The sequence below is a fragment of the Onychomys torridus genome, chromosome 10 (genome assembly GCF_903995425.1).
Source record: "Onychomys torridus chromosome 10, mOncTor1.1, whole genome shotgun sequence".
NCBI lineage: Eukaryota > Metazoa > Chordata > Mammalia > Rodentia > Cricetidae > Onychomys > Onychomys torridus.
The window spans coordinates 31,219,023-31,234,728 of NC_050452.1; the positions used below are offsets into that span (position 1 = coordinate 31,219,023).

The 15,706-nt window shown below is 49.0% G+C and overlaps 1 protein-coding gene across 1 annotated transcript in view; it reads right to left on the minus strand.

Annotated features, from left to right (window-relative positions):
- The window catches only part of Wfs1 (wolframin ER transmembrane glycoprotein), a 52,235-nt gene extending 37,934 nt beyond the window's left edge, over window positions 1-14,301 (minus strand). The window contains exon 1 of the mRNA XM_036200516.1: window positions 13,497-14,301. Within this exon, the coding sequence (XP_036056409.1) occupies window positions 13,497-13,572 (76 nt within the window). The 5' untranslated portion in view covers window positions 13,573-14,301. The remainder of the gene's footprint in view (window positions 1-13,496) is intronic.
- Window positions 14,302-15,706: the final 1,405 nt, after the last annotated feature.

Sequence of the window (15,706 nt, forward strand, 5' to 3'; positions counted from 1 at the left end):
CCTAGCTCTGGTGCCCCCTAGTGGTCATGTTGCAAACAGCAATAAATGAAATTAAAATTTCTGAGCAGAGGGCTAAGGTTAAGTTCATTGTTCATTTCTTGCTTAGGGCTTCGTGTCTTCTGGGAATGTAATTAGGACCCAGATGCCATCTCAGCAGACATGGGCGTAGTTGGGATTCTGCCTTTATAACAAGCAACCAGTCATGGTTCCGTAGGTGCTGGGGCATAGAGCCCACCAGCAGTGGGAGGTAGGCTGCTAGGGATTTACACCCTGCCCTCAGGTGCAGGCAGGAGACACCTCCGTCTCTCCACCTCTTATCGGAAGAAGGGTGAATCTGGGACTCCCATGGGATATATACTGGGGAGGGCTAACTCCAAGCTGGAGCTCTCTCACCCACAGCAACACATAGCAGACTCTTGAGGCAGGGGAAGTGTGCTGAGGGTCCCACAGCCCTGAGTTACAGTGCACAGAGCTTGACTAGTTTAAGGAACCCAGATTAAAATAGCACAGGTCGCTTGTTCTGAGGGCAAGAGATCATGCTGGCAGGGGCATGGAACAGGGCACTCTTCCCTTTATGTTTGATTATTTATAGACTGTGATGGGGCCATATTAACAATGAGTGACACATGTCTTACTTAGGGTTTCTATTGCTGTGAAGAGACGCTGTGACCACTGAAGGGGGCTCCCTCACAGTGTGGGCTTCCCCCCCAGACCCTGGATTAAACACAAACCACACCTGAACACCTGTTTTCATAGAGAGATCCTTTATTAAGCAGGGAAGAAAAAAAGTGACTGCTTTCTGTCAGGGAGAAAAACAGCAGCAAATGACCTTGCAGGTGTCACTTTTTAGAGGAGAAGAAAGGGAGGTCTGTCTTAGAATGGACTAGAATACAGTGGTGGCGAAGATAGACGATGAAGGAGAAGGGGAAAAGAACAAGAAAGAGGGGGTGGGGTATTTGTCCTGGAGGATCAAAGGACTGCCTTTGGCTAGGGAGGATCAGATGTGGCACATAGAAAAATGGTGGGTTGTAAAGGTAAAAGGGAACCCCATGTTAGGATGAGGTGAGCCAAAGGGGGCTTTTAATTGCTGGAATTCAGTACTTTGATGGCTGGACCTTGGTAGTCAGTTTCAGGAGGAGGAAATGGCCAAATAAGGGAATAAACCTTGTTGGCTACCTTTAGGAATGCAATCTAATGGTTTTTAGCAAGGCAGAGGGAATTGGGGAGAAGGGCAAGGCCTGCCAGAACAACATTCAAGTGGGCTAGTGTTCCTTCAACCACAGCAACTCTTATAAAGGAAAATATTTAATTGGGTCTGGCTAACAGCTCAGAGGGTTAGTCCATTGTCATCATAGCCAGAAGCATGGTGGCATGCAGGCAGACATGGTGCTGGAGAGGTAGCTGAGAGTTCTACATCCAGACCTGCAGGCAGCAGGAAGAGAGTGCCACAGTGGGCCTGGCCTGAGCATGTGAGACCTCAAAGCCAGCCCCTAGTGACACACCTCTTCCAACAAAGCCACATCTCCTCCAACAAGGCCATACTTTCTAATAGTGCCACTCCCTATATGCCTATGTGGGCCATTTTCATTCCAAACAACACACAACACAAACATGTAAATGGTGTCCTAATTTGCTTCCAGTTGCTGTGAAAATTAGCATGACCAAAAGCAGCCTTGGAGGGGAAGGGGTTAGTTCATCTTAACACTTGCAGGTCACAGCCCATCACTGAGGGAAGTCGGGGCAGGATCTCAAGCAGGAACCTGGAGGTAGGACCTCAAGCACAGAACACGAAGAGATGCTGCTTACTGGCTTGCTCCCCTTGGCCTTTTAACACAGCCCAGGACCATCTGCCCAGGGTGACATCACCCACAGTGGGCTAGGCTCTCCGCATCAATCATTACTCATGAAAATGTCCTATGGAGGAGTTTTCTCAATTGAGATTCTCTCCTCCCAGATGACCCTACCTTGTGTCAAGTTGACAAAAATCTAGCCAGCACAAACTGAAAGACCACATTCTGAGAAATCGTAGTTTGTGTACCAAGCAGCCTTCTTCCTTTTCCATTTTCATTTGTGTTTTGGTGCACATGTGTGTACATGCATGGTAAGGACCAAGCTTGATGATGGGAGTCATTTCCCTATTGCTCATCCAAGCCTTATTCACTGAGGTAGGGACTCTCAATCAAACCCGGAGCTCTGCAATACGGCTAACCTTGCTAGCCAGCTTGCTCTGGAGATCGCCCGTGTCTACTTTCTGAGAATGGAATTACAGACTGGCCGCTACACCCACCAGCATTTTTTGTGGGTTCTGAGGATCCCAACTCTGATCCTCATGCCTGTGTGGCAAGCATGTGACCTCTGAGCCATCACCCAGCCCTAACATTTTATGTGTGTGAGACACCTGAATGTCAAGTTTTTGCAGGTCACCATTCAACAAGTTCATATACAAGCTTTGATAGTTGGTCTTGTCAACCTGGTGGGATCTGAAACTGCCGGAGAGACACACTTCTGTGCATGTCTATGCGGCTGTTCTGAGAGAAGATAACTAAGTGAGGGACACGGCTTCTAAGGATATAAAGAGATCCAAGGAAAAAGCAAGGTGTCCCCCCACCCCGCCTGTCTTCCCTTCTTGCTATTGTGTCTACCCTGCCACGGCCACTACAGCCTCCATGCTCTGCGCATGTCAGACCTGTACCTCCACCCATGGACTGAGCACCAGCAGCTCTCCCGGAATCTTCCAAACCTCAGTGCTACCGAGGGATACAGCAGATACCGGGTTCTCAGCCTCTCCAGCCTGTGGACAGGTGTGGGTGGACGGCTCAGACTGTGTCCTGTAAGCCGATCCAATGCATCTCCTTTTATGTCCACACATTCGATCCATCATGCTCTTCTAGTGAACCCTGACCAATACAGAGACTTGCGGTGTTAATATCGTCAACTTGACAGAATAGTCAGTCACCTCAGAGACAAACATATGCGCACTCTCCGAAGATGTTCCTAGATTGGGCTAATTACGAAGGTGGGACCCACCCCAGATATGGGTGGCATCATCCCATATGCTGCCATCATGAGCCGAAAGGAGCAAGTGAGCTGAGCACCAGCATCCATCTTTCTCTGCTTCCTGACATCAACCTCAGACCGCTACATACATGTGCACACATATGCACATACATCTATAGACATGTAAAACATGTATACACTTACACACACACACACACACACACACTCACACACACACACACCCCTCATATAATTTTAAGTCAGGGTTCCACAGGAGGGAAATCACATGGTGTTTGTCTTTCTGAATCTGGCTTGTTCCACTTAATAAAATTTCCCCATCCCATTCATTTTCATGGATATGCTGTGGTTTCATTTGCATAAAATCCCACCTTGTGTTCTTTATCCATCTCTCCCTCTGTTGGCCATCTGACTTCCATTTCCTGGCTATCATGAGAAGTGCAGCAATAGCCACGGGGGGTCTGAGGATCTCTGTGGTGGGAGCCAGCATCCTACATGTAGGTTCCTGTGAGGAGTCTAGCTGGGTCATGTGGTACTTCTGTGTTCAGCTTTTGGAGAAGCTTTATGTTGATTTTCTTGGTCGCTTTGCTCTGACTCTGTGCATACTTCCAGACCTCTGTCAAGTTCACTGTCAGCACCCTCAGTTCTGATCTTGGCTTTGGCCGGAGTTCACAGACAGTCACCTCTGGGCCAGGCTTCCCGGATGGCAAGCCAAGCCAGTGGTGTCCCACATTCTCAGGATGGTCTGAGTGTTAACTCCACAGGAACCTTCCCATCTCCTGGGATCCCCACAGCTGCCATCACTATCACCAGCGACAACCGTGACCTGGTTCCCAGCTCCGACCTGCTGCCCCAGCTGCCAGGTGTGTGTGTGTGTGTGTGTGTGTGTGTGTGTGTGTGTGTGTGTGTGTGTGTGTGCACTCTGATGCCCCATTGTCACAGAACACAAATTCATAAACAAAGGGAAAAAAGTTTGAGATGGTGACAGTGGAGCATCTGACCCAGGTCCTTGTAGGAATGGCTCCTGTGTCCTGAGAGGCTGCCCTACCTGGCTGTGGTATACCATCTTCACCCCTGGCTCTCCTGGCATCAGGCCTCACACAGACCTGCAGCAGGCAGAGCTCCATGACCCTCTCAGGTTGCTGCTGATCTGCTAGAATAAAGAGGCCGTTACTCAGGCTGGGGATTCCTAATGGCTTGGTTCCAAATGAGGTAATCAGACCAAGGGCTTCAGGGAAAGATGCCTGAATTAAAATTTGAAAATAATTTTAATTTTTATTTTTTGCATATTATTTTCGACAGGGTCTCTGGCCTTCAACTTATCATGTAATGGAGGATGACCTTGAACTTTCTGATTCTCCTGCTGCCACTGCTCAGATGCTGAGATTCCAGGTGTGCACCACCACATCTGGTTTACGCTGTGGTGCCTATCAAACCCAGGACTTTGTGCATGTGAAGTGAGCACTCTCCCAGCTAAACTGCCCATCCCTGAGCCGCTGTCTGAAGCTGTGAGAGTATTGCTCATGGCCGATGGAGAAGGTCTGCAATCAGTTTACTAAGTGGGGCCTGGCTGTTTAAAACATGGGATGAAAAAGGACAAACTGTCTGAGTCACTCTTGAGGAGGGCTAACCCTGTTTCACAGAGTTCAGTGATTGGTCTGTGTCCAGGATCACCTGAGATGTGTGTTTCTTCCTGGGCTGTGGTACGAGAAGTCTGAGTCACACCATGTCCCAGCTCAGCTCACTTAGTGAACACACTGATCACCACTGAAGTGGGGTCTGCATTGCCTGGGGGTTTCCCACCCACACAGAGCACGCCTGTGTCCAAGGTCACTCTGGTCCTATTCTGTGCCTGCCGCCCTCTCATTTGGTTCCCAGGGAGAACTTTAAGTGCATGCAGAGAAGCATGTCCCACCAAGATCTGACCCTCAGGAACCTGGCCAGGAGGTCGTCTGGTGACGAATCAGCCAGGATTGTATGTCAGTGCAGATGTATGGACTGCAGCCCACATTCCCATCACTCCCTCTGTGTCTCTGGTCTCCCCAATCTTATCTAGTGGTCCTAACTTGACCTAGCCTCAATTCAACCCAAAACAGAGGACAAGCTTGGGGGTTCTGGGTAGGCTGGCTTCCTAGGTGGGATGTGTGGATTGATGCCTCAGGTCAAAGGGCTTGCTATACAGATGAGACACTCAAATCCAAACCACAAGGTACATGGAATGTCATTGTCAGGAGGATCAGCACTAGGATCCGAAGAGGTAGTTGGCACTGGATTCTCGGTATCGATGGTACTGACATGCTAACTGCTTTGGCTTTATCACACCTGGGGCTGTCACATACAGAACACACACCTTGCCCCAGAAACATGGGCAATTGTTCCATGTCAATAAAAAAGAAGTCAATGGACACATGCTCCCTGAAATGTACCCCCTGATCATGCTCACAACACCGAAGGTGTCTGGTGAGATTTTGTCCTGAAATATACACGAGGAACAGGGTTGGATGCAGGCTGCTGGTACAAGGGCTTCACTAGATAGAGGAACAACCATCATTTGCCAGGTGGTCCCCCATGAGGTTCACTTAAGGGAAGGAAATACTTGCCTGACTTGTTCCTGCAACCTGGGAGGAAAGGCCAGTACTCATAAGGGCTTCCCTCGTTCACAGACATGTTCCAAGCCCAACCAACCTACCAGATCTCTTTCCCCTCCATATAATATGTATGAAGCCACCTGCTCTCAGGCCTAAGGCCCCAGGTCCAGCCCCTGTCCTTTCCTGTCAGAAGGCTGAGAGGTCAAAGAAAAGCTGTGGCTGGTTATGTGGTCATCCATGGTCTATAGGACTCCAGGAAATATACTTTCCTTACAGACTTGTATTAACCCTGAGGATAAAGAGAAGGCCATGTGAGCTTTAAAGGGGGGGCGGGCAAAAGGAATCTCATGGTGGAGACCTGCATGAGCCTCCCTTCTGTGGCCCAAGACACAGAGGACAAGGAGCAAAGTCACAGGACACAGATGTCTTAGGGTTTCTATTGCCGTGTTGAAAATATTGTGGCCAAAAATCAAGTTGGGGAGAAAAGGGTTTATTTAGCGTACACTTCCATGTTGCTGTTCATCATTGAAGGAATCAGTACAGGAACTCAAACAAGGCAGGGACCTGGAGGCAGGAGCTGATGCAGAGGCCCTGGAGGAGTGCTGCTTACTGGCTTGCTTCCCATGGCTTGCTCAGCCTGCTTTCTTATGGAACCAGGACCACCATTTCAGGGATGGAACTACCCACAATGGGCTGGACCCTCCCCCATAAATCACTAATTAAGGAAATGCCCTGCAGGTTTGCCCACACACAGCCCGGCCTTAAGGAGGCATTTTCTCAGCTGAGGTTCCCTCCTTTCAAATGACGTTAGTTTGTGTCACATTAACATAAGATTAGTCAGCATAACAAGGAAGGAAGCTGAGCCTTGAGGAAGGTCAACCTACCTGACTGTAAAGCTGCATCTCCAATCTCTGCCCCCACACCACTTCCCAGCTGTGATCCAAGCCAGTTATTCCAGCCTCATAGTTCACTGTAGTTTTCAGAACCATCTAGCCTGCCCCCTACTCCTTGTAGCCTCAGGATCACAGGCTGAAACGAGCAGGTGAAAGCTGAGATTAGGTTGTGGCCAGGCTATAGTATAGGCTCTGACTGCGATGTTCCCTTGGGGTTGGTCTAACGTCCCTGATGCTGCCTGTTGTAGATACACAGGGCACAGATAGACCCTTCTGAGGTTTATTTTGTCTTTGGTCCAGGCTTTTTCCTTTTTTCTAAAACAGAAATCTGTAGAGGAAAGGCTCCAAGATTATCAGTAATACCAGAGCATGTGTGAACCACATCACGCACCAGTGACAATGTACCAACAGGGTTCTTTCCATATGCCACATAGATGGCCTCTGACCTGCCAGCCACTCTACAGAGCAGAAATTATTGTGTTCTGAAAGTCCAGAGAGATGCTCTGGCCATTCAGCATCATCCAGTGGGTGTGGGAGCCACTGGGCACAGTCAGGAATCAATACCCAGGCTTAACTCAATAGGTTCACAGTGGACAGGGCCCCACCTCAACACAGGACACAGTGAGAAAGTGGATGGTCTGTTTTCTAGATAACTATCACTGCCCCCATGCCTCAGTTTCCCTGCTTATAGAATGAAGAGCAAAGGTATGTACAACCTTGTGGGTTGCAGGGAGGATCCAGGGTGTTAATACTTAGGAATTCCCGAGAGCAGAGGCTGCTGTGGTACAAGGCTCTCCCCATAGAAGCCAGCCAGGGATAGAAGCCCTGGGTTCAGGCCCCTCTGAATCTCATTTCTAGGTCCGTCAGTCATGTGACTGAGCCCTCCTGTTGTTGGGTCTCTCTCTGCGTTATATGTGGAGGACACAGGGCTGAGCAAGACAAAACCCTGGATGGGGAGGGTTACAAATGTTGGTGGTTCCAACATTTGGGGAACTGAGGCAAGACAATTGTGAGTTTGAAGCCAGGATGGGCTGCCTAGTGAGTTCAAGACAAGCCTGGGCCACAGAGTGAGGCTCTGTCCAGGAGCCAGATGCTGCCTTCCCAGGGCAAGAGATAAGGAACACGAGTGAGGGGCCCAGCAGGCAAGCCACAAGGTGCTGTCATGGGCAGGTTACCTGTGCTAGGGACAGGGTATTTGTTCAGGCCACACCAGGATCAGGATGGCAACAGAGGATTCAGGAGCAGGCAGACAGCTCAGGTCAACCAAAGGCAAAGACTCAGGTTAGGGACAATGTGTGCTAATGAGATAATGCTGTGTAGGGAGCCAGGCACCCGGTACACAGTAGGTGCTCAGCAAATGCAATCTGATTCACAAACATGATAGACGCTCATGCTCATTACTCCCGTGCTGAGCTGTGTAGTTGTGGAAGAGAGGGACATTCAGCACCTCGGAGAGCTCAGCCCTAGGCCTTTGACTAGAACCAGCCAGGATCTCCACCCCCACCCCATTCCTGAATCTGAGTGTCATTTCCCACCAGCAGTGAATATTATTATCATTCCACACCACTGAAAAGTGTCATGGCTAGGTCACTGAGTGGCACTCCCGAGATCCCAGTGCCCAGAACGCACTCACAGCTTGCAGGAGCCAGCATTTCTGATGGAGACCCCACTTGGAACCTGGGTCAGGTCTTCTCTTCCCTGGAGCACATAGCCACCTCTTTTCTCCTCAGCTACTCCACAAGGCAGAGTTTTGCGTCATTGGAGAGAATATTCTATGCGTTTTCCTCCCACCCTCCATATTCCAGTAGTCTAAATTAAAAAATCAAATTGGTGGAGCCTTTCCCTTAGAGCCTGTCTCAGCCCTTTGTGTCAGTTTCCCATTAAGATAAAAATCCTTCCTGAGTGTTCCCTTAGCTTGCTCAGACACCATGGTTACTAGGACAAAGAGACTCGAGCGGGATGCAGAATAATTTTCTTTTCTTTTCTTTTTTTGGTTGTTCTTCCCGTTGACTTTCTCATGCAGGGTGTGTACCAAACAGCCTCTGGCCTACATAGAGCCAGGCAGCCCATGAGCTTCTTAGCTCATCGCTAGGCAAAGGGCATCTCCATGTGGACAGCAGAGCCACTGGCCAGAGTGCACCAGCAGGGAAGGAAAAGGGGGGAGTGCAGATCACAGGGTAGAGCTGGTTCAAGAGTGCAGCCAGCACACTGCAGGAAAGCAAGAGGGGAGCAAAATTCAAGGGGCCAAAGAGTCCACCTGATTGAACTCTCCCTGGCACAGGCATTAGGCTCAGGCTGCAGCAGAGCATTTTGGACATTTGGTTCAACAAACTGGCTTTTGTTTCACAAACTCCGAGTAGGCTGGGCTTGAATGGTGGTCGGCTCAGCCCCAGCCCTGCCACACATGACCTGTCAGCATTTTACTTCTACAGCTGCTGCTGAAAAAGGCAAAAAGGAGTTGGGGCCATGTGTGCTTATGTGCATGAAGGGCTCGGCACAGAGCAGAAGTGCCAGGGACATCCTCCTTCCCTGCCATCCTCAGGGTTGAAAAAACCAAGGCTGGAGCCAACAGACAGGCTTCTATGAGGAGCCTGGGCCAGGCTTAGATGGACAGATGTTTTAAGCTATGCAATTTATCATGTCACTCAAAGGAGAGCTGGGCTCCAGCTCGCACAATGAGTATAGTTATGGCTAGGGAACAGCTGTGGCCTCTGAGGTTTTACAAATTCTTTGGAAGGTCGGGGCCCGGGCCCCTGCTAAGTGGACAATGGTTTTTTTCAAGGGCATGTGGTGCTCTGTCTATTTGAGCTATGAAGATGCTTTCTACAGAACTGCAGCCACCTCACAGTGGACTGCTAAGCCTTGGCCCATGCCTTTACATATCACAGGCCTGCCTCTAGACAGGCTCCAAGTTTATTTGTTCAGAAATGAACTGCCACTGAGCTTTAGTGGGAATTATGCTTTCCATATCTCATTTTGAAGCCTTGACCCCCATCACCTGGAAATGGGGTGTCCAGGAGAGAGTTAAGGTTAAGGATGGGGTCCTAATTCCATGTGTAGGACTGTGTCCTTGTAAGGACACCCCTCCTCTGTCATGTGCAGGCACACAGAGACAGGGGCCTCTGCAATCTAAGAATACAGCCTTTTGTCAGAAGCAGGCTGAGCTTGCTATGATCTTGGCTCTTCATGTCTGTGGGCTGAGAAGCCTAATCCAGCTATTGTCTGTCCTGTTCCAGGAGCAACTGAGCCCTGAAATTTTGGTGCTCCTGTGGTCACCTGGGATAATTACGCTTCTCAGCATCCATTGTACACAAATTCTGACCAATGAGACTAAACTGAAGTATAGTGTTCAACTTCTGAACTTATTTATAAGGACGTGGAAATCTTTTATAATCCTTATCTCTTTCCTGGGATAAAAAGAATAATTGAAAGGCAGTGCTCAGCAGCTAACTTTGACATGAGGCAGTATGGTAAGGCTATCAGAGTAGTGAGCTAGAAGGGATATGGTTGATTATACCAATTGTGATCTTTGTATATGTTCTCAATTGTTTATGTTGCTGTAAGAGAACACTACCGAAAACACTATGTAGAGGTGAGGCTTTATTTCATCTTACAGGCTAAATAATACATCATGGAGAGAAGCCAAGGCAGGAACTCAAGGCAGGAGCTTGAAACAGAAAACCACTGATTTCCTCTCAGGCTCACATTCTGCTACCTTCCTTATACAAGCCAGGCCAAACTTCCCAAGGAAGGCCATGCCCACAGTGGGCCCTTCTACATCAATTGGCAATTTAAAAAAATGCCTCCCAGACATGCCCAAAGGTCAATCCTGGGGAGGCAATTCCTCCCAAGTGACTCTAGGTTGGTGTCAAGCTGACAGCTGAAGCTGACAGTGACACCACATGAGGGAGGCAGGCTTGAGCTAGTGCCTCATTTTTGCTCACAAGAGGGCAGGAGGTAGTAGGTGGCACTTGCATAGCTCAGGTCAATTGGTTCACACATGACCATGGCTTGTCTCCCCAGCCACATGCATGATCTAATATGTAGATGGGAATACATAAGATGTGGGGAGACACAGGTGGCCCAGAACCAACACAGGTATGAAGAGCACATGCAGGGTTTTGAACTAAAGTCTCTTGGCAGCCAGCCCAGGACCTGCCCACCATACCCTATGCCACAGCTAGGCCCTTCTCAAGGTAGCATTCTCAAAGGTGATCTCATCATGCCCATGCCATTATGAAGCCACAACACAGAAGCCAGTTCCATGCCAATCATTCTGAGAGTCTGAAAGAAGAGACTCTCTTGCAGGCCGCAAGAATATATTGTAGAGATTCAGCCGTGTATTAAAGCTGAACTTTGACCGGCCAAGGGTCTGTCAAAAGGCAAGCCATTTATTATGAATATTTGGTGTTACCTAGCCTTTAATATTTCAGCTGTCTTCTGCTATGAAATCCTTGAGTGCCCAGACCAATTGGTAAACAGTTCAGCTCCCCAGACCTGCTGAACCTACTCAGTTACTAAATGCCCTGCTGAGCTTAGGAGACAAGTTGGCTGAGATGCCAAACTTTGTTTCCTGTGCTAATGAATGAAGCTCAGACCATCCCCTGGCCTTGAGGAGGCCTAGTAGTTCTCCAGAGCATTTTGAATGAAAACAAAAGAGGTTTTTACTTATCAAGGTGAGAGATAAAACAACATTCCTGAGGAGGCAAGGAAAGAAAAGGCAGGTATTTTCTGTAGACAGAGAACAGCACAGAGGAGAGAAAAGAGAATGGAAGAACTAGATGGGTAAGAACTTGAGAGGAACAAACTGAGATGGGAGAGAACTAGACTGAAGGGCTAGAAGAAAGTACAGAGGAATGAGATGGAAGATGAGGAAGAGCCAGATGGGGAAGTACTAGCTGGGTAAGAACAAGCTGAAAAGGCCCTAGATGAGGCACAGTTAAGATAAGAGAATTCAGATAGAACTTAGAGGGAGCAATAGATAAGTATAAAGAGAAGCCAGGCAAGAAAGGAGCTAGGCACAAGAACAGAACTGAAGCTGTGTATATAGTATGTTGTGCCAGAGGAATTAAAGCAAGTGGACTGTAGAATTCAGTATGCTGAGATTCTATTTCCCAAAATAGTCCTCGCCGTTAGTAGTTCTCTCTCCTGAGCCCCTGGGATGTATAATATTAAGGTTGGTCCCTCTAATATTATACAAGAAGACTCTCCTCAGGAACTTCTGGAAAGAGCAAAGGCATAAATAGGGAAGACCTGGCCTGGTCTCTCACCTTTCTGTCCCCACATACCTGAGCTTAGGAAAAGTCCAGGAGTCCATTGCTGAAACTATGCTTTGTGATTTTATGGAATTCTGGGTTTAGGTTATAACTCATGACCATGGCTCAGAAGGTAAGGTTGAGGAGATGGTGGGAAAGGCAGAGCCAGCCCCACCCTGGTCCAGCAACATGTAATAGTTTCCCTGGAGGCTGGGCTTCTCCTCCCAAAGATCCAGAGCGAGTCTGCCCCTACAAACATTTTGCTGGACGCTGGCACCCTAAGCATACTGCTCTGAGCTGTTTTTTTGGTTTTTTTTTTTTTTGGAGTGCAAGTGTGTCTCAGTGGCCTCTTTGCCAGTGTACCCCAAGTATGTCTGCTGGAAGTGTCTGTACCATGATGGCTGTGCCCATGAGTCACAGAGAATTCACAGCCCAGTGATAGGTACAGAGATCAATCATGGTCTCCATGATATTTGGTGAGCTTCCTAGGAATCAGGCAGCTGAGTCAAAGGGTGTGCCTGTGATATAGATGATATGAAGATCCATAGTCCTCCTCAGTTTGACTTGATTTAGAATCAGCATAGGAACATATATGTGTCTATGGATGTTCCAGATTGTGTAAACTGAGGTAGGAAGACCTACCCTAATGTTGACACTATCATCTCCTGAGCTGCAGTCCAAGACTGAATAAGAAGGATAAGTTGAGCTAAGCAGCAATATTCAACTCTCTCTGCCTCTTGACTGTGGACACAGTGTGACCATTTGCTCCACACCCCTGCTACCAAGATTTCTCCACCATAATGACCTGTGCCCTGGAACCGGGCAAAACAGACTCTTTCTCTTGTGAGTGGCTTTTGCCATGTATATTGTCACATCGATGAGAAAAACAACTCCCACAGACAGATTGGTGGAATGTTCCTTTCTCCATGGCTGCTCCAGGCAGTGGAGGCCCCTCTCCCATAAGCACTCCCTGCCTCTGGGCCAGCAGGCATGCATGTGCCCTCTATAGTTCCCACCACTTTTGGCACGAAGCCCAGGCCCACATCTGCAGCCTGAAGTTTATCCAACCTGTGGAATTAGCTCTGAAAGTCAAGGATTAAGGAACAAAACAAAACAACCAAACCCAAACCAAACCAAAACAACACCCCCTCCTTTCCATAGAACGTTCTTCACATCTACTCCTTAACTATAGCAGCACACAGCATATCCCTTGGACAGAAGGAGAGAAGTTTAGAGATGTGATCAGGGGAAGACAAATACTGCCCCCTGATCTGCTCTCCACATCTTCCCCAGGCACCTTACTGACAAATAAAGAGCCTCTCCCTACTTACCACACCCTGGACTTTTACTTCCGCAGGATCTGCCTGTGTCTCCCCCCCCCCATTTGATTCTTTCCCAAGGGCTCAAGCTTGGTGAGCACCAGGAAAGAACACAGGTGGCTGGCTGCCCTTGGCCTGTCCCTTCATTCTGTGGACAGACATTAGCATGAGGGTGTGCCAAGCTGTACACAGATGAGAGAAACAGCAGTGGGCAAAGCAATGTGGCCTGAAGAAGGCAGAATACAGTAATCGGTCAGTCGACCAAATACTCTTGTTTTAATTTTGGGTAAACAGAGACCCTCAAATGCCCAAGATCGCCAGTGGTGCCGCCTGCCCAGAGCCCAGGCCTGCAGAGCAGCTGGACAGTGTAGTGGCCACACCTTAGAATAGGACAGTATAGCTTAGCACGTCGGTACTGCCACCTACCAGTCACATCTTGTTTTTCACCTGGGAGGAGGTGCTGCCAAGAGGGAGCCACTAAGGACAACTTGGTTCTTGCCATGCCTGTGCCCAGGAAGCAGGCAGTACAAGGGATGTCACTCTAAGGTACATCCCAAACATGGAACTATTCAATGTGGGCGGAGCAGCTGCATAAAGGTAAATTCCAGAAAGAAACCACGTTTCCAACGTCAATTTCAGCATCTGCACAGTTGGCTTGGATGGCAGAACGGTATCAATGTGGGTTCCAATCCAGGTTCAAGGTGCTAGACGCCTTTTAAAAAACGCGTTTGGGTCAATCACTGTGCCAGGACGCTGTGGGCGTGCCACGAAACAGCCAAGCATCCTGCGTCACTGCCCTCCCCAAGCAGTGGCGTTCCCGGTCCTGTGGCCGGCCTGGCAGCAGGCCATCTTGAACCCGCCTTGTCTCTTTCAGCACCAGGCGGCGGACAGCTCCAATGTCCTAGAAGCTCCTGAGCTAGGTAACTCCAGCGTGGAGTTCCTGGAGCCAAGGACCCGGACGAGGGCGCGAGGCTAGTCACACGCCAGGCCCTGGGGAACCACTTGGGGTGCCTTGTTCCTTCTGGAGGACACCTCATTCCCGGCCCCGGGAAGTCTGGCTCTCGCGATAGAGGCGGCACAGGACCAAGTCCTGCGGCTGAATTTGGCTGCTGTCCGGCTGCACGGTTCCGGTGGGCATTGCCCTGCAGAGGGAGGTTGGCTATCTCCTGCTGTGGTCCTGGGGCGTGGTCGCTCAGGGTTTGAGCTCCCGATTTTTGGAGGAAGCTGAAGTGGGCGGGGCTGAGGGCCTAGAAGCCCCGCCCCATCCGGTGTGGGCCTGGATGCTAGCAGATCTCCCCTACTGCCACCAGGGAGCTGTCTGGAGAAATCTCCTTTCTAAATTATTTATACGTCTTTTTATATTTCCTGATCTCATAAGAATACGTGCTACATGATCGCTGGTGGTGGAATTAAAGCTCAGAGCAGAGTCCTTGTGCTTATCTTGTTAATGCTTTGGTGTACCTCCTTAATATGAAAAAAAGATAGAATTTAAAGGACAGTGTAAACACTTGGAACAGCAAGCTCTCCTTCCACTGCCCCCCCTCCAAAGGCATCCCTGCTGTGTTTGCATATTAATGTCCAGCTTGTGTTAGGTGGCCATAAAGTAACCTTGGGTTCTTAGGCTCTTTGTGTAAGTTTCTGTGCTGCCTACATTAAGGTAACGTCCCTGTGGCTCAACAGTCTGGGATCATCTCTGTGGATTGATCTCAGGCTGGTGTCTTCACATCTCTAGGGGCTCAATCTCAACGCCACTTAAGTGGGGATAATAACCGTGCCTGTTAAATAAGAGGATTTGGGGATTTTTGTTCACACTCTTAAAGTGCGAGTGTGGGAAGAGCACAGCAAGTGCCTTAGCTGTTGTGACCGAGGACTTCTGCTGGTGTCAGAACTAGTGGGCTTGTGTTGTGGCTTGGAGAGGAAGTGTCCCCCAGTGATTCTTTCGTTGTGACTGGGTACCGGAAGCAGCACTCTTCAGAGGTGGACCTTTAGGATGGGAGTGGCTTATGAGGGCTCTGACGGTCAATGGACTTATTCCTTCGTCGTGTTATTATTTGATGGCCTTATTGGTGTGTGTGTGTGTGTGTGTGTGTGTGTGTGAAAACGAGAACGTGGGGCTGAGTTGGAGGAAATGGGTCCTTGGGTAGATTTCCTGGGAGAGCAGCTAGATCTTCAGCCCCTTCCTGTGTGACCTTCTGCTTCCTGGCTGCTACGAGGTAAGCAGCTTTCCACCCTAATCCTTCTGTCATGATGTTGCATCCCACCACAGTTCTTGAGGTTAGGGGAGCCAGTCAACCATGAGCCACAATGAACAGTTCAGTGAGTTGAGTCAAGTATGGTGGCTCATGCCTCAGCTACACAGCAAGTTTGAGGCCCACCTGGGCTACTTGAAACTCTACCTCAAGACAAACAAGATCAAGCTGATTTTCAAGTAACTACTTGATCTGATGGAAGAAAACCAGACATTCCTTAAAGGAATAAAGCACAAAGTGCACTCTGCAAATAAACTATAAGGCTGGAACTCATCAAAAAACTACTAGACAAATATGGGAACAGGAGAATGTGAACAGAGGGCTGGGTGTGTGCCTCTGCTGGTAGTTCTTGCCCACCATGCATATAATCCTGGGTTTGCTGGGCGG